The sequence below is a fragment of the Aulonocara sp. 'chitande type north' Nkhata Bay genome, linkage group LG22 (assembly GCF_057382095.1).
Source record: "Aulonocara sp. 'chitande type north' Nkhata Bay isolate Kocher_YH1m ecotype deep benthic linkage group LG22, A_spYH_male_GT1.1, whole genome shotgun sequence".
Classification (NCBI taxonomy): domain Eukaryota; kingdom Metazoa; phylum Chordata; class Actinopteri; order Cichliformes; family Cichlidae; genus Aulonocara; species Aulonocara sp. 'chitande type north' Nkhata Bay.
In genome coordinates, this window is record NC_141364.1 from 21,490,579 (window position 1) to 21,518,496 (window position 27,918).

Below are 27,918 nucleotides of genomic sequence, written 5' to 3' on the forward strand. Positions count from 1 at the left end.
GCCTTCTTCTGTGGTCTGCACAGAATGTCGTAATGCTGCCCCCTGTAGCCTGGACATAAATTGTATTACAACTCTGAGACCAAGAAGAGTTGTGAAATAAGCCCAGCAGTTCCCTTTGGTTTTCATAAACAGCAGGTGTGAATAAAACATAAAAGTTTCTCTATAGCTCTATAGTACAGTTGGGATACAGCTAATTTCACCTGGATGAATAATATGTCAGTGTCTCCGAGTGACTGTAGAAAAGGCTGTTTCTTACAGTCATCGGTGTCTCCAGAATAGGTGGGACGATATATATAGGTTATAATAGGTTGTGGACTAATTATAATATAGGGTTGTTTTTTTTTAGTCAGGGTGTTTGTTTACTGCACTAGTTATTGCTCTGGTTGGACTTTAGCTGTATATTAACTGTATATTTCTGCGAACTCTGTTATTCAGAACAAAACTGTAGTTTTATATCCTATCGGACAGGCATATCAAAGCTGCTTCAGCTTTGCGGCATGCAAAGCACCGCAAAGCGCATGCGCTGTAGTAGCTCACCTGTCTTTGCACCTGTTGAATTCTTATCTGTACAACAATGTAAAATACAAAACCAGGAAGCTTTTCTTTCCTCGACTCTCATGACGCTGACGTCACGGAGAATGCGGACTACAATTGCCTTGTTAGAAATAAGTGACCTGAAAACAAACTGAGAGGCCACAGAGCCGCAGAAAATGTTCCGTTTATGCTGTTGCTGCTTCTCTGGCGATAACTCCAACAACAATGAGGTATGTGTTTATGCGCTGCACTGGGTTTTATGGTGTCTTTATAAGAGCGTAAAGTGGCTTCCTTAGAGTTTAGCAAGGAAACTATACAGCTTCGCTTCGCTCGATTTTTCCATTGCAAGTAAAATGATGGGATCCTCTTAACTGCTGTAATGTAGCATTACTGGGTCTTCACCTAATAATCTACTTTTGTTGGGGATTTGAAACATAATTATTATAATATTGAAGCTGAGTTTATGATCACATCGTTGCACTGGTACACGTGATCAAATATGCCTAATATTTGTGGCACAAGAAGAAGAAAAGAAAAACACTATGTAAATAAAACCAACTTTCGCTGTTTCAGAGACGGCCTCTCCTGGATTCCCGACGCTCTGAAGTCAATAGTGCTGAATCCGCCAGGCTGAGCCGTTCATCAGCGGACAGCGGCAAGTCATCTCAGACTTTTTTTTAATACTTATAAAAATGACAGATGAATTTGATCCACCTGTTTTTCTTGCTGTGTTACTCGTGCTTTCTTTTTTTCTACTCAGATGCACAGACTGTGAGAAGGATTGGACGGCTGGTGATGAGGCGAGTGTGCGTGCCTGAGCTGGATCAGAGGTTTTTGGAGATGGCTGAGACCTTCAACAAGCAGCAGGAAGGCTACGAGGCCATGGTGCAGCATATAAGAAACCTCCAGCAGAGCTGTGACTGTTCCCATGATGACACCCTTGCTTTTGTTCAGTGTTTGGGGAAGATTAGAGAGGAGCAGGGTGAGTGACACATACTTTTTAACACACGCTTCATGGTAGCTGATGCCTCACTCCCTCCCCCATTTTTTAAAAACTCATGTACTTCCAGAACCAACATACCAGGTCTCTCTTAAGATGAAGGGCTACGACTTCTTCCTCAGTGCGGTTCCTGTGTGGTCTGAGGGCGCAGGTGAGGGGAAACCGCTTCCTCCACGTCTGCAGAGGGCTCAGAACGAACTGAAGGGTGCTTCTGACAGCACCAGGATGACCATTTCAAAGGGGACCACCCTTCAAGAGCTTATCGGCTGGTTGCTCCGTAGCCATGATAAAATGGCTGAGCAAGTGAAGAAGGCAGCAGAAACTTACCAAGAACAAGGGAGACTTAGTGAGAACCTGGAGGAGAACATGAGGGAAGTGAGGAGGGCCAAAGAGTTGTCTCAAGGATACAGACAACAGGCCACGGCAGTTCTCACTGAGGCTGCACAGATAGCAGGGGCTCAACTGTAGTGCACATATCTTTCTAAAAGTTTTGTTTTAACCGACAGCAATGCGGAAGTACAGCATTTCCATGGGTTATCTCCATAAATATCCCCACCAATCGTATCAAGACTGTCATATCTCCTTTTATTATTTGATTATAATAGAAACGTATTCTAACACTTTAAATAGGTTTAAAGTGGGTTTTTTTATTTTGCGTCATTACATTCTGTCATATGTATTGTTAGAGTGGTAGATGCTCATACTTAACCTGGTTTAAGGTTCTAATAATGAACTCTCGATGTGTGTAACTGTGTAAAAGCCAAAAGCTCAAGCTTCAAACTGTGTTAAATATTCCATTTTAGAATTTTTTTTCTTTTAGATTTAGCTTTGATGATGTTCTTCAATGTAAATTGTGAAGACTTTGAATATATCTGTGTATCTACAGTGCATAATGCCATCAAAGGTTTCAGAGAATCTGGACAAATCTCTGTGCACAAGAGACAAGGCTGAAAATCTGAATGCACGGGATTAAACGCACAGTCCTGTCATGGAAATCACTACATGGGCTCATGAAACACTTCTAGAAATTATTGTCTGTAAACATGCGTTGCCATGTCATTCACAAATTTAAGTTAAAGGCGTATCATGCAAAGAAGAAGCCATATGTGAACATGATCAAAAAACCCTGCTGTCTTCCCTGAGGCACTTAACCTGGACTGAGGCAATGTGGTCAGACAAATCAAATCAAAAACAGGAAAGCTCCATCCTCTGGACTAAAGAGACAATTGTTACCAGTGCTCAGTTCAAAAGTCTGCATCTCTGGTGGTATGAGGATGTATGAGTGCTGTGGAATTGGCAACTTGTGCAGTTGAAAATGAGCACTGCAGGTCCCCTTTTCTCGAATACATGTAATTTCCCTAGCCAACATTAGGGGGCAATGCCGCTTCACTTTTATCTAACAACCGCTCATCGTTTCATCCTCATCAGACTTTTAGAAATAGCACCGCAATGACAAAGCTTGTCTGAACTCCAGAATTAAATTTATAAACGTGCCACTACTTTGTGTGTGTGTGTGACTTTTACCAGAATAGGTTCACTGATTTCTGCGAAGCTTTCCCACAACTCTGCCTGGACTCTGCTTTAACAGATTGCGAACTTCATGGCTGGTATGTTTCCCAGACATGACAGAGCTGACATGATATGACATGAAAGCTCACTGCAACAGCAGCTGAAAACTAAACTGGAGGTTTGTCGTGATTGTGCGTGGGATGTTTTACTGTTTCAATATACAGACTTCTATTAACTGATTAAAAACCGCAACTTTCCCACTGTTATTAACCTAAAAGCCCACCAACACATGGTCATATGCCATGTTGATAATTAATTTCCAAAAATCCATTGTTCTAAAGGCTATTGTCACATGGTCATTTATTGTTTACCAGAGAGGGACAGTTTTGGAGCAGTGTTTCTGTCTTTGGCTTTGGATTAATTAGGTGTAAAGTGTGATGTAAAAGAGAAGCAACACCAACACTTCCTTTTTTATGAAAATACTCGGCAAATAAAAAGAACGAGGATCAAATAGAGCAAAATCTTGAATATAGGCCGTGGACCCAATTTTAGTGAAATATAATGGTTAAAAATGGTAACTGAATATTTTTATAGTTTACTCATTAACATTCATATATTTAGTAAATAATCAAAATCGATAATTAATATCCTGCAAACTGTATGTTTTCTTATACATACAAATCTTCATTAATAGCAGATTTGACAAATCACTTGACTGTCAGAGAGCGGCGACTGACTGGGACAACCTACCGTGATCGTGGAAATTATTAACTTGCGGTCCTCGTGTCTAATTTGATTGGATGGTTTAGTTGGGCGTGCGGCAATTGGATTATATACTTCTCTCTTATTGGCTGAGAAGCCTGGCATTCAGTGTAGAGCGCGTCCTCTTCTCTAAAAGGTAGTCTGAGTGGAGAAAGTAATGAAGATGGAAGGAGGTGATGTTGTTGAATTATTGAGGAGATTTATGGAGTAGCGAAGTGATAGCCGTTTACTCGTCCTAGCGGAACGACGGAGGACGGTGATAGCAGGAAGCTGACAGATAGCATGCCAGTAAGTAAACAGCAACTTCCTCAGTTTGCCTAGAGTCGCCCCTTAGCTGAGCCAGCTAACTAGCTAATCTGTAAGCAACCGTAGTGACAGCTCGAAGTCATTCAGCAAGGCGATATAGAGAGAGTGTGACGGCTCGGGATTAATTTTAGGTCTCTGGCTCATACGGGCTAAAAAATGCTCTGAAGTGAACGGCGGGAGAAAGCTAATGTAATTTTTCCATTGCGCTAACAGTTCACCGGGACAGAAATTCTCGGGGTTTTTTTGTTTTGTTTTTAAAAAAAAAAGAAGGTGTATAACCAGTATTGAGGGTGTGAGACTAGCTGGTTAGCAGCGCCCAGGAACAGGTAGGATCCTACTTAAATCAACTAAATAATATGATATGACACAGCAGGCGGGGGGGCTTTCCAACTTATCATAGTAACGACATATTCTTTGCTACCATTTTGCTTCTGTCCCATCAGTCGTGGAGGCAGACTTTGTACCTGTCTTTATCCTGTTTGGTAGCAGGTGTGTGCACTTGTTATTCCTCAGGTGATTTGTGTTCGTGACAGGGGAAGAGAAACCACCACAGACGGGCATATTGGATAATGCGTTGTTGGGATTTTTCTAATAGCTGTCATGTGATGCAGCTTTTCTCCACACCACTCGTCCTGTTCTGGGGCTTCCTGTATAGGGGGGGGGGGGGCTGGTGTGAAGCCACAGAGCCTTGCGAGTACGTGCTCGAAGTACTCGAAGTTTAAAGCTGCTCGTTTTACTTCTCTGTGACCTTCGCAAAAAAAGGCTTCTGCTGTTGTGGCAGTTTTTTGTTTTACCGTTTAATTCGTTGTTGTCCTTTGCTTACCATATGTGTGTGTGTGTTTACCTTTGACCTTAGGCGGAGGCTGTGCCTAGGGTTTGTTGGTTGGGTGCCCTGTCAGTGTAGTGTGTGTGTGTGTGTGTGTGTGTGTGTGTGTGTGTGTGTGTGTGCGCGCGCGCGCAGACACAAGTTTAGGCTTGTTGATGTGTGGCACCCATGGCTGCAAGTGTCTTAGGGCTCTTAATGCTTTTTGACAATGAAGCACAGCAGGTCATGGAGCAGAAAGATCGTGCAGGCTCTGCTGGCATCATGGACAGTCGTTTGTGCCAGAGGGCTCATGAAATTTCCTGGCAATTTGAGTGGTGAAAACTGTTGCAGTCTCTTCCATTTTTTTTTATTCTGTATCTTTTGCACACACAGGCATGGCATGGGTTAAGCTGTATTTTGTACTTATAAATGCCATTATATGTAGCACTTGAAAATCAAGCTAATTGTATGCAGGAGGCTACAAGTGAGTTGCCTAACTGTAACAGGATGAGCTGAAACAAAGCATGTGGTGGGAAAAGAAAAGGAAGTGTTAAAAATGGAAGGAAAAACAAAACCCTTATTTTAATCACTTGCTGCGGGAGGATGGAGAATTGGAGGGGCAAGATGAGGGATACATCACTAGCTTAGAGGCAAGAGAGGAGAGCGTAGGCTGCTATAAGAGGATTCCTCGCTGTTGGGTCTCTCTCTCTCTCCCTCAGCAGTGAAAACCACACACAAACCACACACTCTGTTGTCATTTCTACTTAGCTATATGTTTGCATGGATGAAAGAAAATAGAAGCAGAAAAACAGACCTCCGCCTATCCCCTTTCCCCCAAAGCTACACGAAACCTCCTATTGAAGAAGACTTTAGGGGGAGAGCAAGGTGGGAGTCAGTGATGCAACAGAGTTAAGGTAGTCCAAATAAAGAAGATGCCAACAGACAGTGTAAAAGAGAAGTGATATAAACTGAAGAGAGATGTCAAAATAAAATGTTAAAGTCTTCTGAATGGTGTAAATTACTCTTAGCGGGAGGTGGGGTCAAACTGTGAGCTCTGGGCATGATGGAGGCTCTTTCCTGTCTTCCCCTTTTTTGACCACAGTTGCACAACCCTGCCTTTAACTTTGCTTTTACAAACCACAGTGTAGATTAAAGTAGTTCCTTAATAACTTCTGTTTCTGTTCTTGTTTTTTAGTTCCTCTTTTTGATACTAGTTGCTTAGTATAACAGTTAAAGTGTATCTGAAGTCAGGTGTGGGTAATTTGCTACTGTAGGTTTTATTTTACTTTATTACATTCATTTTTATAGTTGTCTTTCATTCCTTTAGCTTTTCTTCCTTGGTGTAGCAGTGTAAGTAGGATTCTCATTGTTTTGCTAAGCAGCAGTTTCTGTAACTAAACCCTGTACCACAGGAAAAAGCAGCTGGGGCAGCTCAGTCACTCTTAAAACCACCCGCTTCGTCATTCTCTTTTCTTCTCCCTTCCATTTAAACGTCCACTCCCATTGGCCTAAACAACTTCCACCAAAAAAAAAGAAGAAAAAAAAAAAAGGAGGTTCCGATTCCGAAGTATGTGTGTAATGGGAAATGATGTAATCAACAGGCAGATATGTATACACGTGTGTGGGTGTCAGCCTAATTCATTCTCACACTTGGACATGCTTCATCTCTCTCACTCTCTCTGCTCCAGCTCTCCCAGACAGGGGGGGGGGGGGGGGGGGGTGTGTGTGTGTGTGTGTGTGTGTGTGTGTGTGTGTTCCTTTTCTTTTAAATGTGGCTTTTGTATGAAACCATGTGAAGGAAATACTGGGCTATTGTATGTCTGCCTCAGGTGTTGTGCATCAACGCTGTAAGATCATCAAGCTCACAGCAAGGATTAGAAATGTAAACTCAAAGCCTTTGTTTTGAAAGAAGTCCTTGGAAGGAGGAGTCACAAATAAGCTCATTTAGACTGGCAGCCCAGTGTGTGTCCGTGTGTGTGTTTGTTAGTTCAAGACAGTAGTGTAGGTGTAAAAATCACAGGGAATGAGCTGTCAACTTCTGCTAGCTCACAGGAACAGGTTTTGTCAAACCAGACTTTGAATAAACACACTTGCACAGGCACACTTGTACAATCCATGACACATCCTCTGCTGCTTTCTGCCATGTAGCTGGCTCTGTCAGCTTTTTGCATTTCTATGGTTAAACTACTTAACATGTAGGATATTCCTTGAGCTCGTCTAGGTCACAGGGACATAGCTGTGTATGTACCGTATGTGTGACAGTATCCTTCCTTATCTCATGTGTTTCTCAGAGGCTGAGAGGTTGCCAGGGGCAACAAACATCGACCCCTGATGAAATCTCTGCTTTTATAACCCCCACCAAGGAAGTTTGGCAGTTGGCATGACTGAGTAAAATCTAGCTGTTTCTTATGAAGCTTAGTGAGAAAACTTTCACTGGGTATATTATTTTTAGTTAGTCAGTTTGCAAATAATCCATTGCTGTGCCTCCACATTTCCATGTGAGGAAGTATTGTAATGTTGTAATGAGCATTGTTGTCACAGAGTAATATTTTAAATTACTAATGTTAGATCAGAGGTGTCTGCTCTCTGAATGTGCTTCTAGTGCACCCTGGTGTCGCACTTGTCTTGAGTTATTCACCCCTTGAGATTTCTTTCATACCAAATCACAGATGTCACTATCCCGCTTTTAATTTAGTCATTGATTTCTGCTCTATTTATCTTCCTGGACTGCCCATCTGCAACTCTTCTCCCTTTATCTCACATCTACTTCTTTAGCACATCATCGATTTGTTGCTGTTGCTTGTCAAGCCTGCTCTGCCGCCTTATCTTTGACGCTGGTTTATTCATGTGTTTACTGGTCAGCGTGATTGAGTTGCACAGAGAAAACTCATCAGCTACTGCATCATTTTTGTTCAAGGGTGCTCCCTCCAGTTTGTATTGATTTCTGTCTTGATTAGGGAGCCTGTAATGACACAGAGACCACTAACAAGTTAGCCAGACCTAGATGGAAGGTAAACACCTGCTTAATGACATAATTATGCTCAATAGTGTACTCCCAAGACAATTGCATTTCTATTTTCCTCCACCAGATGATTGAGTCTGCCTGCAGTTTGTCAATAGAGGCTAGAAGTCTTTGAAACAGGTTATTATTTCCTGTGTGCATCTCTGTCTCTTGTGGTTTTAACGTAGTTTCAGATTGAGTTATCATTATATCTGTGTGTGTGCGTCGCTATAGCATAATATTATATGTTGCTTTGCAATATTATATCAATAAAGGGACATCAAATATCAATATTTTATAAAATAAATAAAATTACTCTAAAAATACCCATCTCATGCCAACCATCCTGAGATAACATTAGCCAAGCAAAGTTGCATTAAGTCAGCTCAGCTGAAAAGTAGGGCTGAACGATTATGGAAAATAATCTAATTGCGATTTTTTTTTTGCCCCAATATTGCGATTGCGATGCGATATGCGATTATTTTTTTTAAGGTCTTTGTCTTCTGTATTATTAAACAAAGACAAGCAATACATCATATAGTATGGCCAATACTATATTACATTAATTTTAAACTGTTCTTTCCTGGAAGACAGACCTCTGTTATGATGACATGAGGTGATGCATGAATTGATGACTGACATTTTTATTTAACTTCTTCAATCACAACAGTATATTTGAACATACACAATAGTTTATTTTTAGCTTACAAACATCTGAGCATAAAGTGCTGACAAGGAACCCTGGTGTAAACATTAAAATGAAAGTCAGTACAATGTGCAGATTGCAGAAATATACATAAACAAAATCAGTGGCTTTACCACACTCAGTTTTTCGACATCTGTGAACTACTAGACAGTCATTCAATTAAAAAATAATATTAAATAAATAAAACTAATAAATAAAAAATACACACATCTTACTGATCTCTGCAGTCAGTAACATTACACATAAAGTGCAAACATAATAGCAATTGTATAAACACACACACAAACACGCCTTTAAAATTTAAAGGCGTGAAATTGGACGGTCTAGCCTTCTGATTAGCGTCACCGCTGTCTCGGTGGAGTTTAATAAACTCGGCCGTCTGCTTCTTGCTATCTAAAATATAACCAGACACTGGTGTAAATTCTCGACTGTCTCATACTTCTGTTTAATAAGTTTTCTGTTTGACGTTTAGTCAGCTGTGTGAAAACCAAGGAGGAACCCACCCGGGGGATTAATAAAGTTTTATTTTATCTAATCTAATAACTTTAATCTCAGCCAAACCGATTTACTCACGAACAAACAAAACACTGAAAAAAGCCCAACAATAAAATTTTTAGGTTGTCTAAGTGACTTATATATTACGTTTAACCCGAGCAGCGAAACTCCGCGGTGATCTGAAAATGATGTGCCGGGAGTTGTGCCGTTCTCGGCCGCATCAGTAACCCTCGAGCTCCCGGCTAGCTGTCGAGCTGGTGGGTAGCAGACGCCTCTGAAAACGTCGAAGCACTTTTGCAAATATGGGATATCTTGATAAACCGAGCAGATATTTGATGTTTACACAACTACTTTCTCGCCTGAAAATATGTTAAAAGTTTATTTTGTGACCCAGAAAGATTAGTATGAGTAATTTTAAAACTTAGTAGCGGCCGCCATTGCTGGAAACTGGAGTTTGGCTGGGCCGCGCTATGAATTCTGGGATATGGTAGTAATTTGGACAGCCTTCGGCGCGTCGCTGTGACGTAATCGGTCTACAAATGCGGCCTCAGGAGGATGCAGCCCATGAATTTGGACATGTCCAGAGTATAATCGCAGCCTTTGCGGTTAGAAAATTGCACTTGATCATGTCGCGATATTATCGCAAATGCGATATATCGTTCAGCCCTACTGAAAAGCCAACACACTTAACTTGACAAAGCTACCTCCTAATTCAGAGCAAGGTAATAGCTGAGTCACATGAGCAAAAGATAAGATGGCAACCTCTTTGCATCTAGAAAAACAATCTTGTCTTTGTTTTTGTTTTTCCCTATATTCTCCGACCTGTTGCAGTTTGTGTTAAGTAAACGGTTATCCAGAGCTTATGAGCGTTTCACATCCACTACCACTTATGATCGCAACTAGGGCAGGGCAATATGGCCAAAAATATTTATCACTATATATATTTGAAAATTTGCGATAATGATATAATTGATGCAAGACAAAATACTTTACAACTCCACAACTTTATTAGTGCAAAAAAAAACCCCATTAATTTATTTTCACTTAAACAAGCAGCTGTTTTTATGTGCATTAAAGCTGTATAAAAATGTAATGGTACAAATACAAATTCCTTGCTGACAGTTTAACCAAAAGGCATTTCCAGTGGAAATGGGCTGACATATCCTGAGCCTAACCATGTATAACAGGGGTGTCAAACTCAAATACACAGTGGGCCAAAATTCAAAACTAGAACAAGGTCGCAGGCTAAAATTAATATTTATTGAAAAATATCTTCCTCCAGATTTAAGAATGAATCTCTTCTTATGGACTCAAACAAGTTTTGCTGAAAAACTGAATGTGGAACAAGCAAAGCTTAATACTAAACAATGTATATATTAGCTGTATAATACCAGTAGGCCAGCTCTAATAGTAATTTGGTATGGCTTCGCGGGCCAAATGTAATTAGGCTGCGGGCCAAATTTGGCCCGCGGGCCAGAGTTTGACACCTATCATGTATAATATCCACAAAAGTTAAAAAGAGGTGCTTTGCAACATGAAACTCCACAGTGCCAAATAAATAAGTCAAATACATATCTTTCGGACCATAAGGTGCACGGGATTATAAGGCGCATTAAGCAAAATAAAGCAGTCAGATAAGTCTACCTTTACTCAACTCATTCTTCTTGCTTCCTCCACTTCTGTACCATTGACTCATTAATGCTGAATTCTCTCACAGCTGCTCTCTTCCCATGTTCTACTGCGTGACTGACTGATAGCCTTGTGTTTAAAATCGGCTTCATACGCATGTCTCTTAACAGGTGCCATTTTGGAGTCCTTATACACATACAATACGGTTATATTATGTTGAAGCGCAGTACGTATTACTCTGTGAGGCTCTTGACTATGGTAGCCGTAATGCTCCGACAATCCATCAAGCGGTGCAGCATTGTAGCTTACCAAAGTTGTACTAAAACATTTTTTGACAGATTTCTGAGCGCTGTGTACCACATAAAATCGGTTTGAGGTCAGTAAGCAAAACAGAATTCATACATAAAGCCCACCAGATTATAAGGTGCACTGTCAATTTTTGAGAAAATTAAAGGCTTTTAAGAGTGCCGTATAGTCCGGAAAATACGGTAATAGCGACGGTCCACTTGCATGTTCTACAAAAAAAATGTGCTTTGGTGGCTATCTGACGGACAAAAACCAAACCAGTTCCACGTATCTGAAGTTGCACGTTTTTACAAACCAATTCTGGTTCATCCGTTTCATTCACTGATCCGCTTTTTCACTTCTCATTCTCCGTAGCCGCTATGCTTTTTCCACCATGTGCGTACCAAAACAAAAGCACTGCGCATGTGCATTTTACCCATATTCTATCGTGATATTTAATTTTCTTGTCATTGTAGCTTGGCTGATAGGAGGCAACCTTTCTGCAAACAGTTGCTGTCTGACTTGGATTGACTAAAATCACTCTCAGAGAGATTGTTTAAGGTTTGAAAATAATTGCTGTCTAATGTATAAATGCAGATGGATATCCAACATGTTGTCATTAGTCTGAATGAGTCTTTGTTAGTGAGCACAACTTGAAGGGACTTGACGCAACAGGCTGTCAGCTGGTTGCATTCTGATTGTATTCCTATAGAACATTAAGGTTGTTGAGCACAAATGTAATCATTAAATATCAATGTCTGCCTACGCAGACAGCAACATATGTCTGATTTCTGATGATTTATCATAATTAATTGTTACATTATCAGAGAAATTGCATGTAATTGCCATCTTGACGCCATTTATTTGCATGATGATATCAGATTGATTTAGTGAAATGTTGGTATTCCTGGCAATCTCATTATATCGTGATAAATATTTTTGGTCATATCGCCCTGCTCTACTGATAGGTCAGTACTGTAGATTTCTGGATCACTGTTATAAAATGGCAAGAAATAATAAGCCATGTTGTGAACATGACCCATGTTCACGTTTGTGCATGAAGATGAGAGAAGCACAGGGAGGATTTTAAAGCACAGGCTTTTAATAAAAAAAAAAAAAAACAGACAAAGGGAGCTTGAAAAGGTCTTTCATATACAGTTTATGAAATAACTGAATTAAAAGCCTGTCACGTCTTCATCACACTGGTTAAATGACACAGACGCAACAGAAAAATGGTGATCAACAAGGCCGATATCGGCTGATGCCAATGTTCACCTGGCGCGTCCATGAGTCCTTGGTATGCTGATCCTATCTTGAACTACGTGAGTCATAAAGTTGAAAAGATTAACAATGTATGACTGATGCGTCATTTGACTGGAAAAAAAATTGACCTGAGTGTTGATTTGAACATGTTATTCATTCATGTTTTGTTTTGTTTTTTTCCAGCCTCCTGTTTTGTAACAGTTTCTGTCACATGTTTCTGCGAAGGCTACTTGTAAGTTGAGCTGGCTACTTCCTTATTTGGCTCTTTGGAAATTATAAATGGCCTCTGTTCTCCATTTCTAACTGGTTATTAGACATATTTATTGATGTGGTTTCAATGACAAGAATAATCTGCATATTAAGGGTGGTCTGACTTCTTCCTCTTAGTATTACTTAATTGCGTGTATCCTTCAATGTTGAGCTGATTTGACTCTTAACCCTTTTCCATTGTCTCTACATTATTATTCTTTCTGTGTATCTTGTTACTGACCATGCATCAAACTTTGTCACTGCAGTTTCTTCCTGCTGCTGGGATTGAAGGCAAATATATCACATAGATAGGCAGCAAGGCTGGCAGCTGGTGATTGTAGCTTTCACGTGTCTTTTTCTGGAGCCATATGATGCAGATGACATGCCCCAGACGCCAGTGTGGACACAGTAGTTGGGTTAAAAGTGATTCTGTAGGAGGAGGAAGAAGTCCTCTGACAAGTCTGACTCATCCTCAGTGTAATCACACTCTTTATTTTGTTACTCAAGTTAGTCTGCCATTAAACAGCATATGCTGGCTGTCCTCGTTGTCCTCATCAGTGTTAAAGAGCAGAACAACAGGCTACCACAAAGGACTAATTTCTGTAAATGGAGGCTATTCTGCGTTATAATCCTTCCACATTTTATGAGTCACTGGCTCCCCTCCCCCCTCGTCATCCCTGTCATTGGTGGAGTCCATAAATAGACACCTGGCTGCCATGAAGGGACCAAGCACTGAAGTAATACAAAAAGAAGCATTTGAATGGATGAAAAAGGCATCTGGAGGCAGAGAGCATGAGGAAAGAGAAATGATGTGTGGGAGGATAAGTGGATGGGTAAAAGAGGGACAGGGAAAGGAAGGCACAAAAATCAAATAACTATTTTTTTTAAATTACCATTTTATGCTATTTGTGCTTGTTGGGAGATTTTCTGATTAATATCTGTCCAATAATCTATAGAATGTGGGTTTTGTATTTATTTTAAAGAGTATTTTCTTTAACAGAATATGTTGCGTAATGTTACCTTTCAAAGCCAGCCTTCTACCTGAGGTGAAAGTAAAGACATTTTTAATAACCGCTTGTGTATCTTTTAATCTAAGAAGTGAAACATTGGAGTAGTGTTAAATTGAAAATATGCCATCTTCCCTGCACCAAATTTTAGCACATTTTTCTGTGTGACGGGTATGAGCATAAAAGGACTCTTTCCTTCCCTGTTTTTCTTTTTCCTCAGCCTCTTTCACCAGACATACCAAACATGGAATTTGAGTCTGCATTCAACAGTCAATTTAGCCTTGTACTTGCAGTCTCAGAGTGCGCACACAACACAGGCACCATTCACTGAAAACACAGGATTCATCAGAGAGGCACAGAGGTGGTATCTGGCCTGCCATGGTCTTACAGTGATAGTCACACTGTAGATTTGGTTAAGGGGTCGTCAACATGTACATATGTGTTGCTCCAGTGATACAAAAAAAATGTGACATTTAAGAAGTAAATATTTAAATGTGATTTATGCAGATGCCTCTAAAGAGGATGGTGTTAGGCAGACTCTCACTATTGGTTCATTAGAAAACTGCTGCAGGGATTTCCATCACATTAATGGTCATTGTTAAAATTGAGTTTTTCCTTCCCACTGTCACCAAGTGCTTGCTCAATGAGGCTATCTCATTGTTGGGGTTTCCTCTATTATTGGAGGGTCTTGAAGCAACTGACTGTTGAATTGAAGTCCATGATTTTCACTTACAATGCCCTACAGATATATCAGCGAATATTATGTATTTGTTGATAATAGGGCATCAGCATTTAGAACAGCCAATAAATGAAAATTCAAAGTAAAGAAGACGCATGTAATTAACAATGTTTTGAGTGCTTATGTTGAATAGTTTGTCCACCAAAGGGCATTCGGTGACTTCCCTGTTTGGCAGCACACGTTTGGAATGCCACAAACCTGCTGATCTGAACAGAGTTGGGCAGAGGCTAGACAAATTTGTGACACTAAAAGAAGTTTATTTTTTAAACTTCATTCTCATGTTTTTTTTTTTTTTTTTCACACAGACTCTTAAAAACATTTGTTATGTGCTGCTATTTATGGTTCATGTGTAAAGAGGAAAAAATATCTGCTGATTTATCAAATTTTTAATTGGCAGATATTGATTTTAGTCTTCTATTAGTCAGGGTCTACTTGAATAGATTGTGTGTTTGTTTGTGTGAACAACGATGCCAGTGATTTTAAAAAACAAACAAACAAAAAAAATCTAATTTATAGTAAAACTAACAATTAACCAGTTCCTACTGTATAAGCATGCACATGTGACTTTATTTATATAAAAAGTGAATTAAAACTGGTAATAGGATGTAGTTAGTTTGTGACAGTTCTCATTACTCTGACCTAAATTTACTTCTCTTGTATTGAAGCTTGTGTCTTTTGCATATGATTAGGTAGAGTGAAGATTTAAGATTGGATGGGCCCCATGGGATTTTCTGGTCTTTAAGTGGGCTGCAGTACTCTTGATTTTGGGGGTGGTTGTACTAAACTATTAATAGAACAACACAATCGGACTCACATGTACCTATGGAAGCATTAACATCTAGCATTCATAGTTAAATAGAGGTGTTTCTCCATAGAGACGTGTGTGTGTTAGACACACACACTGATGTAGATATGATCCTTGAGGAGTCTTATACACTTTTACTTTTCTTTTTCTTTTTCTTTTTTTTTTTTTTTAATTAAACTTAATTAAAATTTGTGAAATTGAGTGAACAAATACTACTGCGTTTTAATTACACCCAAACTGCAGTAGATTTAGAATTGTGGTTAAACTGTCTTTTTAATTTTTCTACAAGTGACTGCAGGTCTTATAGGATGAAAAGGCCATAAATAGGAGTGTGCAGTAGGAGCCATCTGCTACTGTTTCTCAACAAAGTGAGAATTAAAATGACAACAAAGGAGGCAATAAGTGAAGAAAGAAAAGGTGCCATTGGAGTTTCAATAGAAAAGAAGCCACATGCATGGCGTACAGGGTGCTCAGAGTGTGAATACTGTGATGGACTGGAACCGATATCAAAAATAACAAACAGGAATGGAGGAAGCGGAGATTTCATTGCATCATGAAAATGTCAGCTGAAGTAGGAGAGGAACCTGTCTGTCTGTTTATGGACATATAAACTGTAGCGCCTGTTCAGCAAGTATCTGCATTCAGCCATGCCATATTTCTTATTCTCGTCAGTGCTTGAAAAGAGAAGCCAGCCAGGTTTCTCTGTGTGGGTGATTTATGATTTTTATTTATTTATTTATTTCGATTTGTAAGCCTAAGTTGAGAAGGCGGCGCCTGCAGAGGTGTGCGTCTGGAGAGCAGTGAGCGGGAAGGAGAGACTTACTGTTTGATGTGTAACAGAATTTTTCTTTTTTTTTTTTTCTTTTTTTTTCTGAAAGTTACCAAAAATAAAAAAGAAGGCTGATAGATTTAGTGGAGCTTTGTTCAAGTGTGGACTGTTTGTATGTGTTCTGTATATTTGCGGTCATAAATGTTAACATTTATTATGCAGAGTGTGTGTTTTTGTTTGTTTTTGTTTTAATCAGGGTTTCTTTTTCCTTTTTATTTTATTTTCTTTTATTTTTTTTAGGTAGAGGTAACTCCACTGCAGATGAAGGAACATGTTGGCTATGGACCAAGGAGTGGTGGAGGAATGGCTGTCAGAATTTAAGGTAAAGCTTCATTTTCTGTATGAAAGTGTTTGTTTGGGCAGGGAAAAAAATACTAAAAAAGTCATTTACCTGTGATCTGTATACAGTACATACTCTGCTTCTTATTATTGACAGGATTTATTTCACACATAAACAAACACACTTTGAAGTGCTTCGCTACCAGAAAATTGCACGCTCCTACTCAAATATGAGCATTTGCTGTTAGGTGACCAGTACTAGAGCTGCGGCTTAGTGACGAATATTAATGAAGGAGCAGATGAGATTTTTTTTTTTTTTTTTCTCCTGTGTGAATGTGTGAGGACCAATCTGCTGTCATGTCTGTAAAGTTGACCTAATATAACCAGCTCAGTGTGACAGACAGTGATTGTGGTTAAAGAAGCTGTCAGGGTCTCTGCAGGATTTCACTGCTATTAAAACGTCATTTCAGAAGCAGCAAAACCAGACTATCAGTCTGCTTTGCTGCTAAATGGCAGATTTTATTAATAAAAATAAAAAAAGCAATGATATATATATTTTCTTTTTTTTGCAAATCAGTGTAAATAATATGAATTTGTGTTTGTCTTTTCAGTGTTTGCTTTTCAAACTGAAATGCTGTAAGACCTAAATGTGTAGCATGTTAAACTTTAGCTGGTTACATATGTGTTTCAGACCCTTCCTGACAGTGCCGTCTCCACCTATGCTGCCTCACTAAAAGACAAAGGTGCCCTGGTCCCTGCACTTTACAAGGTCATCAGAGAGAACTACAGTGACGTATGTAGATATAAATCTTTTATTAACTTGAAAATTAGATTGTAAAAGTTTGACCACCCAACCTTTAACCAGTACTTAGTATTTAGTCATGTGTTCAGTCCGACCATTTACCTGCTTTGTTTTTGTTATTGTTATATTTTTGCTCAGGCTTGATAATCTTGTGTTTATGGATGTGTCAGATTTGCAAACACACTGCGTCCCTCAAGCAGTGCTGTGTTTATACCCTGATCTTATCGTTGAACCGTAGATGCTAGTTGCAAAATTTGTTGCAAATGAGTTGGCAGTTCTTGTCTCGTGATTTTTACTTTGTTTTTTATTTTAAATGTTGTGGCCTAATTGTATGCCATGTGTTTTTTCTCTTTTGGATATGTGTCCCATGCAGTTACTAGAGCCAGTGTGTCACCAGTTGTTTGAGTTTTACCGGAGCGGTGAGCCGCAGCTGCAGCGTTTCACGCTACAGTTCCTGCCAGAGCTCCTGTGGAGCCTCCTGTCCGTCAGCGCAGCCAGAGACCCCCACACCTCCGGCTGCATCGAGGCCCTGCTGCTAGGCATTTACAACCTGGTGAGGGAGAGGGTGAAGCACTTGTTGCAGTTGTTTTCTAGTTGCAGAGATGAAGCTCACGGGTGATCGGTTTTATTTATTTTTTACTAGAGGTGAGCTGCTCTGGTTGACGGCAATAAAATGTATCTAGTGTTTTAAGTGCACAGTAAGGAAAAACACTAGAAAAGTCCTTGATCCTTACCAAGTGGAAATTATCATGCAATTTGCCAACAAAGAGGACTTAACTGCTCAACTATTTCAGGGATCTGCGTCATGAGTTTTGAAAGATTACTTTCTGCCATGTTAGACAGCCGTGACAGGAAATACGGGGGAGGAGTGGTGGAAACAGTGACTTTGCACATATACACTGATGGACAGCACCTTGCAAATGCCTTTTTTCATTTGCAGATAGATGGGAGTATTAGAAGTGATTAAAGTTTGAGTTGTATTTCATCCTTTTCAGCTCCGAGTGATCTATCAGCAAACTCCACTGTCTCCTCACTTCCTCTCTGAATACCAGAATAGGTCAGCTGTCACTCAACATACTGGCTGGTTCCCATTAATCTGTTTGACATTAACATGCACATAGAGGGGCACCAAAACCCCGCGGTTTGTGCCTGTGTGAGCACGCATGCATACATATGAGTGCACACCAACAAAGTGTCAGTAGGGAAATGAGACCCTCAGGTTTATACACAGCCACCCACACATGACGGATGACTGTGCTCGAAGAGATCAGCACACGCTCTTTAGAGGTTTGAGGGCAGACGCAGATGGAAAAAGGGCTTTTTTATTTTTGCTTTCGCCCACATAAGTTTTCCCTCTTCCTGTCTTTCTCTTTTACAGGAAATAGTTGATAAGGATGGACAGAGTAAGGTGTTATCTTTTACCGTCCCTTCCCTCTCCAAACCCTCAGTTTACCATGAGGTGAGTGTGTCCTTCATTCAAAGTTGTGCCAGGGTTGTTTCTGCAGAAATGTACTTACATAAACTGTATCCACCTCTAGCCTTCAACTATTGGCTCCATGGCCCTTACCGAAGGAGCTTTGGCTAACCATGGGCTGAGCAGAGTGGTGTACAGCGGGCCTCACCTCCAGAGAGAAACCTTCACAGCACAGAACAGGTAAGACAGTCATGTTGGTTTTAAAATGTGCTTTACCTGTAGCAGGATGGCAGTCTGTTCGTTTTCAAAGTGGCAGCAAACACCAGCTAATTAACAAAATAAGAATGCACATAAAGGAAGATGGAAAATCTGATCAAAAAAGGTACTTTTACTTATTCATTTGTGAATGCATGCTTTGTATTATAGCCTAAAAAGGACATATTACCTTTAATAACAAACTGGCTAAAACAGATTCATGATGACTTGTGTACTGATGGGGAATTAAGCTGCTGCCATGGTTTTTATTTTAGGGTAGCTTCAGCTGTGGCCTGTGGCAGTTGTCTCTGCCTTGTTACATTTAAACTTGTTATATTGCCATTAGGGTTTCTTAAATTATTCTAACTGAGATGAAAGACTGGCGGCCATGTTGGCCTGAACTGAACGTCCTCTGCCTTAACCATTTTTAATTTTAACAAATCGCTTGTTTTCCAGTAGGAGAATTCTTATTAGACAAAAAAGTGGTGCATTTAAAGATCCCACACAAATATTATGAATGTTTTGGTTCTTGTTATCCTAATCCTATCATATCCTGTACAGATGGAATTTCAGGTTTTAAGATTTTGGTGTGTCTTGCGTAACGTGCCATTTCAAGGGTTTGTTTGTGTTATTGAGATTTGAGGTGCTGACCTTCCTCCTGCTTTGCTACAACGCCGCTCTCAGCTACATGTCCTCCACCTCCCTGCAGTCCCTCTGCCAGCTCAGCTCCAGGTAAAATATATAAACACACACACGCCCACGAGCATTAGCATTTGTGGGTCACTACAGCTGGGTCAGACGCACACAAACTGCTTTCCAACTTTATAGCTTGTGTTGCTGAAGTTCTAGGTAATATTTTATGGAGGCAACTTACAAACACACACCCACACACGCATGCGCGCACACGCGCGCACACACATACACACACGTTTGCAAGTTGCTGCTTATCTGATCCTCTTATAGACTTTGCTGCCAGAGAGAGCCAAGATATCGCTATTTGGCAAAGAGCTGCAGTGTACACACATCCCAGCTCAGTAATCTGAGCATTGGTCTGCTGAGCTAAAGAGAAGTCATCGGCCTCGATTTCTGCCTAACTGTTTGCTGTGTTAGCAGCGCTGTACAATGCATAAAGCTTCTAATATACGGTACAGGTGTTACCTCATGCTTTTTGACTCCTCTGAAGCTTGTTAGATGCATGGTGTGTGGGGGTGTGGGTGTGGTTTAACTTAGAATCTTGCTTGGTGAGGTGCTGCAGCTAAGTGGCCCACTGGAGTGGTTTCTCTGCTTCCATTCTTACTCATCTAAACCTCTCTAATGTGTTTTTATTGGTTATCTACCAGGGTGTGTATTTGTGGTTACCCACGGCAACAGATGCGGCGGTACAAAGGCATTAACGCACGGCTCACAGTCACATCAGAGTTCCTGGTTCAGCTCATCACAGGGATCCACTACGCCTTGTGAGTACAAACGCACACGCCAGCACACAGTGAAAGTTCTCATGGCGTCACAATGTCAAAGTTGCGTTGTTAAAAAGATTCCACAGAGATTGGGTACAGGAAGCTCCTGATACTCGTTAAGATAATTAGTGCAGACAGTTTATGTTCCAAGCTTACATTTTATAAGTGATGTGAAAACGTAATTACAATCTTTTCTGTTGTCTCAGCTAATTTCTTTAAATTGTACTTATTTCAGCATGTCAGATTAAAATAAAATGATAATAACAATAATCCCTTAATCTGTTTTAGACTAACAAACTGTGTGTGTGTGCGTGTGCGCATGTGTGCGCACATTTCTGCTCCTGTGTAGGTGTAATGGTGAAGTTGACCTGGGATCCAAAGCACTGGATGACGTTCTGTATCGAGCCCAGCTAGAGTTGTTCCCCGAAGCCCTGTTGGTGGGTGCAATGATATTTTTCTGCCACTATCACACCTCCTCTAAGTGTGTGTCTGTGTCTTTAAGTGTAAGAGAGAGGGGAGAGCATGTGATGGTTGTGCACATGCTGGCTTCTGGTTTTGTTTCATGCACGGCACAGTATACGGCATTGTCTTGGTGTGTGTGTGTGTGTGTGTGTGTGTGTGTGTGTGTGTGTGTGTGTGTCAGTCAGAGTGCAAGCAGAGTGTAATCCCACGAGATTATTTACATGCTTTCCACTCTGCTCCGTTAAGCTATAATCCTTGCGGCCCAGGGAGTAGAGGATTGAACCCGCACTTACAGTATTACTACACAGTTCAAGGTGTGCTCCTTCACAACAATCAAAACAAACAGCATTTACACTCATATTAGTAACAGTGGTGATGGTTTATTTAATTTTTTTCCCGTGTAAAGGAGTTGCACATGTGATACTGTGGAAAGTTTAAAATGTCAATTTTGTGTTGTCGGTTTCTGTGTTGCAAGTGGAATACACCAGGTGGCTGCTAGCTTAGCGTGCCGTGGTGGCGTGTCCCTCATGAGACCAGTGTGCCGAAGCCTCACAGACAAAAGACATGTTGTGTTGTGATTATGAGTCTTTCTGCCGTGTGTTACGTGCTCGGCTGTTAGGAGATTATTAGTGCAAGTGCCCCGTGAGGAGCACTAGGAACAAAGATTATTGTATAAAGACTTGTGAAATCCATTTCAGTGTGACACACAAGTCTTTGTTTTCCTTCTTTTTATTTTGCTTCTTCCGTTACTTAATTCCTGCATGTCTACTATGTGCAAGTGAAATTATTGATGAGATGTTGTTGGATTAGCCACTTGACAGAACATCAGCGTGTACTTCATGTCCATCCTGTGCTTGGTTGATGGGGTCAATTTTCTAATGTGGTTGAAGCAGGGATGCTCTGACATAGTGTCTGAATATCATATGTTGGCTGATATTGGTCACCAGGAGCAGAGCTTCTCCTGTTTCACATCAGGTTTTTGTTGGCTAAGTGAAATACTTAAAACTGATTTATTATTATTATTATTATTATTATTATTATCATTATTATTACTATTATTATTATGTTAAGTAGAATAAGTTAGTATCAACATCAGCTATCAGCCCAATTGAAGGCTCGGTGTGTATACATCCTAAGTTGTGCTTGCTATACATTGGTACTGTTTTATTTTTTTGGTTTTTGGTTGTTGTTGTTGTTGTTGTTGTTTTGTTTTTTTTTGTTTTGTTTTTTTTTTGTTCCCAATAAGGGAAAAAAGATATGGAAATGAAAGTAGAAACTTTCTGTAATTTTTGGAGCTGTAAAATGGCATACACTTATAATATCGACAGCTTTGTAACTTAGCTTAAACTCTAAATTTGGCAGTGCACAGTAAATCCTCGGCACTTGATCTTGCATAAAAACATAATTATAGTAAACACTTTTAAAATGGTAAAAATTCTGCTTATGTTATTTTTGCACTAATGCAAATTCGCACTAGCTTTCGATAACAGTTAGTTGTAGTAAAGCTGCTTCAGAGTTTTATGCCACCTGAGCCTGAATGCAACATGAGACTGCTGTATTCTTCCATCAGTCTCAGTTCACTTCATACTAAGATTAGTGTGTGTAAAGATGTTGGGGCATAAATCCTTTTTTTTTTTTTTTTTTTTTTTTTTTTTTTTTTTTTTTTTTTTTTTATAATATAAAAAAATGTCTGAATATAGCTGGTGTTAAGTGTAACAGGTGTCTGACTAATGGTTAACCATGACCTGGGACATAAATTTACCATTGCCTTCATAAACCATAACTCTCTTTAAACCCAGAAATTTTAAACATTACCTAAAAATAAAACTTGAACTTTGAAACCTAAAAGAGCAAACATAGACAACAGGCTGTAGTTTGTCTATGAACTTTATTACATTGTTAGATGATTGTAATAATATAACGACATCTGCTGTGCAGCTAAGGAAGCTTTCTGGCAGAATTGGAATCAATTGAACTATAATTAAATTTAAATTTAAAATCTATAATAAAATTATTGGTTTTTGGGTTATTTTTCCATCTTGATGGGTGCATAATTTCAGTGTGGCCTTCATCTGTGTGCTGGCTTCTTGAACTATGCACTCAGTCATCAGAACTTTGAGAACCCCCATGATCTAAGGCTCAATGTCTTTCTCCTAAAATGTGTTACAGAGTAATAGACTGAACTGTGAAGCAGTAAATGTGTGATTCTTGTTATCTCCAGGTGGGTAACGCCATTAAGTCATCACTGCACAGTGCAGCACTGAAAAGCAACAATAAGGAGGGTGCGCGGAGTATTCAGGTGGAGATCACACCTACCTCCTCGAGGATCTCCCGCAACGCTGTTACCTCCCTCTCGATCAGGGGACACCGCTGGAAGAGACATGGTGAGACGCATACACAGGCCTAACGCAAACTTGCCAAACAAGAGTTCCTACACGCTTCTCTCATGTTTTAAAAGAAAAAGGTAAAACCAACAAATGAATTTAACACCAAAGGAGAGAGCAAGAGGTTTAGATCTCATCATGCGCTTTCCCCTTTTTCACTGTGTGACAGTCGACGTGTTGTTGTCATCCCTCATGGAGCCCCTCAATATCATAGATTGCCCATCCTCAGCTTTCTAACTAGTGCCGTCCCTCTCCGTCTTAGAATCTGCTCATTGAAAACCACCGCTTCCTGTCTGATTTCTGAGAATACTCTTGAGATGCTGGCAGCACAGGGACAGAACAGCCTGCCAGGCAGACAGATTCAGCATGCCACATAAATCAGATCAGACAGAGTGCAGGTAGTGTTTTTAAAGTAGGATACTGGTGGAAAATTTGTGTGTGCTTATCTTTTGTGCAGTTTCAGCCTTGTGCCGAAGACTTTTATTAATATTATAATGACCACAGAACAAATGAATCAGACTTCCATTACCCTCTAGAGTAAATGATGGCAGCCTCTTTGTGGTGCAGAATTAGGAGAGGGCTGTTCTCTTTTCCCAGTGTAGCTACGTCTGGGTAAATTACAGCCTTGAGCTAGTTTAATAAGTAGGTTTCACATTGAGTCTAACGCCTGCTTTTTCTGTCACAGATCGTACTTTTGTGAATATATATATATATATATATATATATATATATATATATATATATATATATATAAAAAAAAAATAAATAAAAGCTTTTGTTATGAGCAGATGGAGGAAAACGGTATTAAGTATTCATTTATTTGCGAGGATGCACAGTGATCTATGAACAGTATTATTTCATTTAAGTGCTGTGTTCGTATTCACTCCCATTTAGCATGTACGTTGACCATGTGTTATGTTCTGATCACTATGATTTGTTTTTTATTTTTATTTTTCTGCCATTACATTGATTACCTGTTTGTCTCTGTTTTTTCTGTTGTCTGTGATCTTTTTTTTTTTTTTTTTTTTTTTTTTTTTTTTGCAACCTTTTTTGTTTTTCATGTACCTCTGCATGAAATGTGCATGTGCGTGCATGTGTCTATATGTTTGTGTATTGTTTCACTACCCCGTCCATGCACCCACCCACCAGCAGAGAACCAGGAGGTGTGTGTAGACGGTGAAGCTGCGGTGGGGGGCGTGGCCATCCCAGAGATCAATGTAACGGGCGTGAGCGGTGATCGAATGCCCAACGGGGACTCCCTGCGGCCACGCCCCGATGGCCGTTCCCCGGCAGACGGCGACATGATGGGTGCCACCTCTGAGGTCAGCATGGACCCCCGAGGTCATGACTCCAGCATACGTCTGGAGGTCAGGAGGCAGAAGTCTGTGAGGCGAATGGTGGAGAATGAGGGGTCTGGGTCAGCCTCCACAGGGAGGAACCAGTACTAAGGTCCTACCCCTCCTTCCCCTTGCCCCACTCATGGGGTAACCTAGGTAACCAATTGTGGGGTCGTGGTCTAAAAAAGCTGCATGATCTTTTTTTTTTTTTCTTTTCCCCCCCTTTGTACCTGTTTGCGTTGGGTTCTACCCTCCTCTCACTGTGCTGCTCCTCTCATCTGTCTATTAAGCATCATTCATTTTTACTCTCTCCTTTGTGGCTAAAGCTTCTTCATAAAGATCTCCTGCTGGAATTTCTAAAGGGCAAATGAATTATTTAAGATGCCACTGAATAACAGATCGATAACCTAATAAAAAATGCATTAAAGTCAAAGGAATGACATGTGCTTATGATGAGCGAGTTGATGACATTAAAAGCAGAGCATTAATCAGAGAGGGGAATAGTAACGGTGTTAAAATGAGACTTTCCTGATCAGTGAAGGTCACCCCAAAAGCCTATACTCACTGTTAAGTCATGATGACCTTGAATAAAAAGACCTAGATATCTTTGTTAGCATATCGAGGAAACTCCTGTGTTTTCGCCGCAGTTATCAGAGACCTTCTTGGTCTGTTTGCCTCGACACATTACCCCAGGTTGCACCTGGTCACAGATTACTTCCTTCTGACTGGTAGGTAGGAACTGAGAAACGATACGTTGGTCTTGAATTATGTGCTTTCGCCATATTTAAATTTAGAATCCAATGAGTGCATATTTGTTTTGAAGAGGTTAAATCTGAGCACGAAAGTAAGTGTAACAAGACCTGCTTATCTGTTTTTCAGCTGTTCTGGTGTTTGTGTCACAGTGGTAGCATCAGATTAGAAATGTGTGTTTGTGAATGTGAAGGTGGTTGGAAGCTCACACACAGTTGTGGATGCATGAATTCAAGAAAACAGGAAAAGTTTTCTTGTGTATTTAGAGTTAGTGAAGAGAGAAAAAATATTTAGGGTGTGCCTTGGTTTGCTTCCCTTACTTTCCCTTCATGGTCTTTCATAGGTTTTGCTCTTAGATGCTGTCCTTTCCTGCTTTTGGGATCAAACATGCACTCCTCTGCCACTAAATTACTGACCGTTGTCTCACAGAGCTGCTGGGTCTCTCAACCTGTGTACTGTACCCGGACTTACTGTTTCTGGTCAGGTGGTGAAAGATTGCAGTGTGAGGTCGCCACCTGCTGGACAGTGATGGACCTCCTCTGTCATCCAGCAGCATGATATTGCGCAAAATTCAAACAAGCCTCTAAAGGATTGAATGGATTAGACTGGATGACAGATGAGGTTCTTCACTTTTGACACGTGTGCCGTTTTCTCATGTTTCTCTTGTTTCCTCTCCCCTTGTCTATCTCACAGACGCAGTGGATCTGGGTTCCCCGGATGAGCTGATGGATATTTCGGAGGTGGATGAAGGGGTTTGGCCAGGTGGCGCGGGGCCTGACATGACCCCACCCACCATCACTATCAGCAACAGTGTCACAACATTGAACCTGGGGGCCAAAGCCATGAAGAAGTGTCGGCTTGGCGGGCGGACCAGCAAGGACAAGGACAAGGAGGCGGGCCCTCTGATGCCAGGCCGGGCCGCCAGCGAGAACGCAGAGCTGTCTGTTAAGCGGCTAACGCTCACTTCCAGCCAATCGGTGCCCAAAGCGGGAGCCCTCACCAGCCTGACGCGCACCGCCAGCGCCGTTTTCTCACGCTCCTTTGAGCACGTGGCCAGCGGCAATGCCCCTCCCTCAAGCAACCACACCACCTCCGAAGCCGGCCGCTACTCCTGCAGCCTGCAGGAGGAAGGCTTGGCGTACTTGAGTCCAGCGCCAAATCACACACAGCGCTCCCCCAGCATTAGCGTTCATCTCGGCTCTGACCTTTGAACTCAAGTGTGACTCTTGACTCGTCTCTGATCCTGTGACCCCATACCTGTGACCTGGAACTCCAAGCCATGCTAACTGCAGTTGACTGCAAAAGAAACACTCCAGCTGTTTCCCCCTTGTCACTCCATTTTTTTTTTTTTTTTTTTTTATCCCCCCCTCCCCCCCCGGTGTCTTTAACTCTGTGCTGTGAAATGCCGAGCGCAGTCAGAGGCACGAGGACGCCGCTTACAGCTTTGTCTGACTTTTAGCAGTGCGCTCATGACCTGGACATAACTGTGGTCGTAAACGAGCGTGCTTAAAATTCAAAATCACTAAGAAACTATGTGGAAAAGTACTTCAAAAGTGATCTAATCTGTATTTGTTGCCCTCTGCATGGCTTTTCCATACATCCATCCTTACCGCCCAGGTTTGTTAAAGGGCACATGTTGAGTGCGTGAGCATGTTTGTGAGTGAGTGTGTGTGCGTTGACTTTATCTGTACGTACAACTGTTTTTAGATAAAAAGGCTGCTGATTGATGAAGTGAAATAGTTGATTCTCCTAGTTGGAACACTGTTTCTACTACTTTTATAAAAAAAATAATGATTATAATAATGGATTCCTTCCCATAGCAATACAAAACTGTTCTATTCAGTGGGGTTTTTTTTTTTTTTGGTTTTTTTTTTTAATATTTTGGGCTGTTTACTGAATCTTCCTTCTGTTGGCACTTATCAGAAGTTATGCCTGTGCTTTATTCGTCCTAAAGAGAAACAAAAAACCTACAACTAAAACATTAAAAATCAACCAGTATGATAAGAATCTGGTCTTTATGTTTACAATCACACAGTATTCTCATTAAAGATGGAGAAGCAATATTACCCCTGCCCCACCAACCCCCCCACCCCCCTCGCTCCTTCCTGAACTGCTGTGTATTTGATGGCAAAAATTTAAAACGAAGACAAAGAGGATTTGGGTTTTTAATGGATGATGGCTGTGTGTGCGTGCGTGTGTGATTTAAGTATTAAATTTTGCACATGGAAGAACAAATGAGTTGTGTTTTTTCAGCGCTGGTATTTTCTTATTCATGAGAAAGTTTTGACTCTCAAACATCGTCTTTCCCTGTAAGAGAAAAATGCTTTGGAACCTTTAAAAAAAGAGCAACAAAGTGATTAAAGAATTTGGTACTTCACAGTGAAGTTCCACTGACTCTACCTTAAATGTGGAAGATCGTCTGAAGCAACAGGGCATCTTTCCCGTCCTGTGATCCACTCACCATTCCAGCTGTTTGTAGTGCTTTAGTGACGTGTTTCCTGTGTCTCCTCTTGTCGTTCATCACTGCACAAGACATGGTGATATTCTCTTGTACCAGCAAACAAATAAAAACTCCAACCATCAGCTAATATTGATGTCTTAAATCAAGCGTTCATGCTGCTCGACCCCCAAGCAAACTTGTAGTCTGTTGTCTGTATACTAGAGCTGTGTGTCTGTAGCGTGGTGGGACAATAATCATGTTTTTCTGTGTGTGGTTTAACAGAATGTGAACGGGTAAGCTGTTGTTGTACATCATACTGTTGTACTCAAGACCGGTTATATTGGCCTTTCTACGTCTGAAAATAACTCACTGCTACAACTTCTGGGAATAAAGTGTTTCTATATTTCACTTTTC

General features: G+C 40.6%; 2 protein-coding genes across 8 annotated transcripts; both read left to right on the top strand.

The window, feature by feature from the left end:
• Positions 1-557: 557 nt before the first annotated feature.
• Positions 558-3,021, top strand: LOC147304135 (uncharacterized). The gene is made up of 4 exons (XM_086280332.1): positions 558-764; positions 1,108-1,189; positions 1,295-1,516; positions 1,605-3,021. The coding sequence occupies exons 1-4, from the start codon at positions 711-713 to the stop codon at positions 2,000-2,002; spliced, it is 756 nt and encodes a 251-aa protein (XP_086136458.1). The 5' UTR covers positions 558-710; the 3' UTR covers positions 2,003-3,021.
• Positions 3,022-3,921: 900 nt separating this feature from the next.
• On the top strand, positions 3,922-27,912 carry hycc1 (hyccin PI4KA lipid kinase complex subunit 1). Of its 7 annotated transcripts, none has more exons than XM_086279687.1 (12): positions 3,923-4,093; positions 12,479-12,527; positions 16,165-16,246; positions 16,895-16,996; positions 17,379-17,558; positions 18,384-18,464; positions 18,544-18,659; positions 19,311-19,406; positions 20,015-20,131; positions 20,481-20,568; positions 22,815-22,977; positions 25,758-27,912. In XM_086279687.1, exons 3-12 carry the CDS (start codon positions 16,196-16,198, stop codon positions 26,273-26,275), a joined length of 1,512 nt encoding a protein of 503 aa, XP_086135813.1. In that variant the 5' UTR covers positions 3,923-4,093; positions 12,479-12,527; positions 16,165-16,195; the 3' UTR covers positions 26,276-27,912. The 7 variants fall into 7 exon arrangements, with proteins under 7 accessions (XP_086135818.1, XP_086135813.1, XP_086135817.1 ...); XM_086279691.1 differs by lacking the exon at positions 12,479-12,527 and adding an exon at positions 24,127-24,470 and having other exon boundaries at positions 25,758-25,896; XM_086279692.1 differs by lacking the exon at positions 12,479-12,527 and having other exon boundaries at positions 3,922-4,093; positions 24,130-25,896.
• Positions 27,913-27,918: the final 6 nt, after the last annotated feature.

Excerpts from the sequence above, each read along its gene's own strand:
- LOC147304135 (XM_086280332.1), top strand. The coding sequence starts at position 711 with ATGTTCCGTTTATGCTGTTGCTGCTTCTCTGGCGATAACTCCAACAAC. Across the intron at positions 765-1,107 it reads ATAACTCCAACAACAATGAG|AGACGGCCTCTCCTGGATTC; the intron begins GTATGTGTTTAT and ends TCGCTGTTTCAG. Across the intron at positions 1,190-1,294 it reads CCGTTCATCAGCGGACAGCG|ATGCACAGACTGTGAGAAGG; the intron begins GCAAGTCATCTC and ends TTTTCTACTCAG.
- hycc1 (XM_086279687.1), top strand. The coding sequence starts at position 16,196 with ATGTTGGCTATGGACCAAGGAGTGGTGGAGGAATGGCTGTCAGAATTT. Across the intron at positions 20,132-20,480 it reads ACAGGGATCCACTACGCCTT|GTGTAATGGTGAAGTTGACC; the intron begins GTGAGTACAAAC and ends GCTCCTGTGTAG. Across the intron at positions 22,978-25,757 it reads ACACCGCTGGAAGAGACATG|ACGCAGTGGATCTGGGTTCC; the intron begins GTGAGACGCATA and ends TCTATCTCACAG.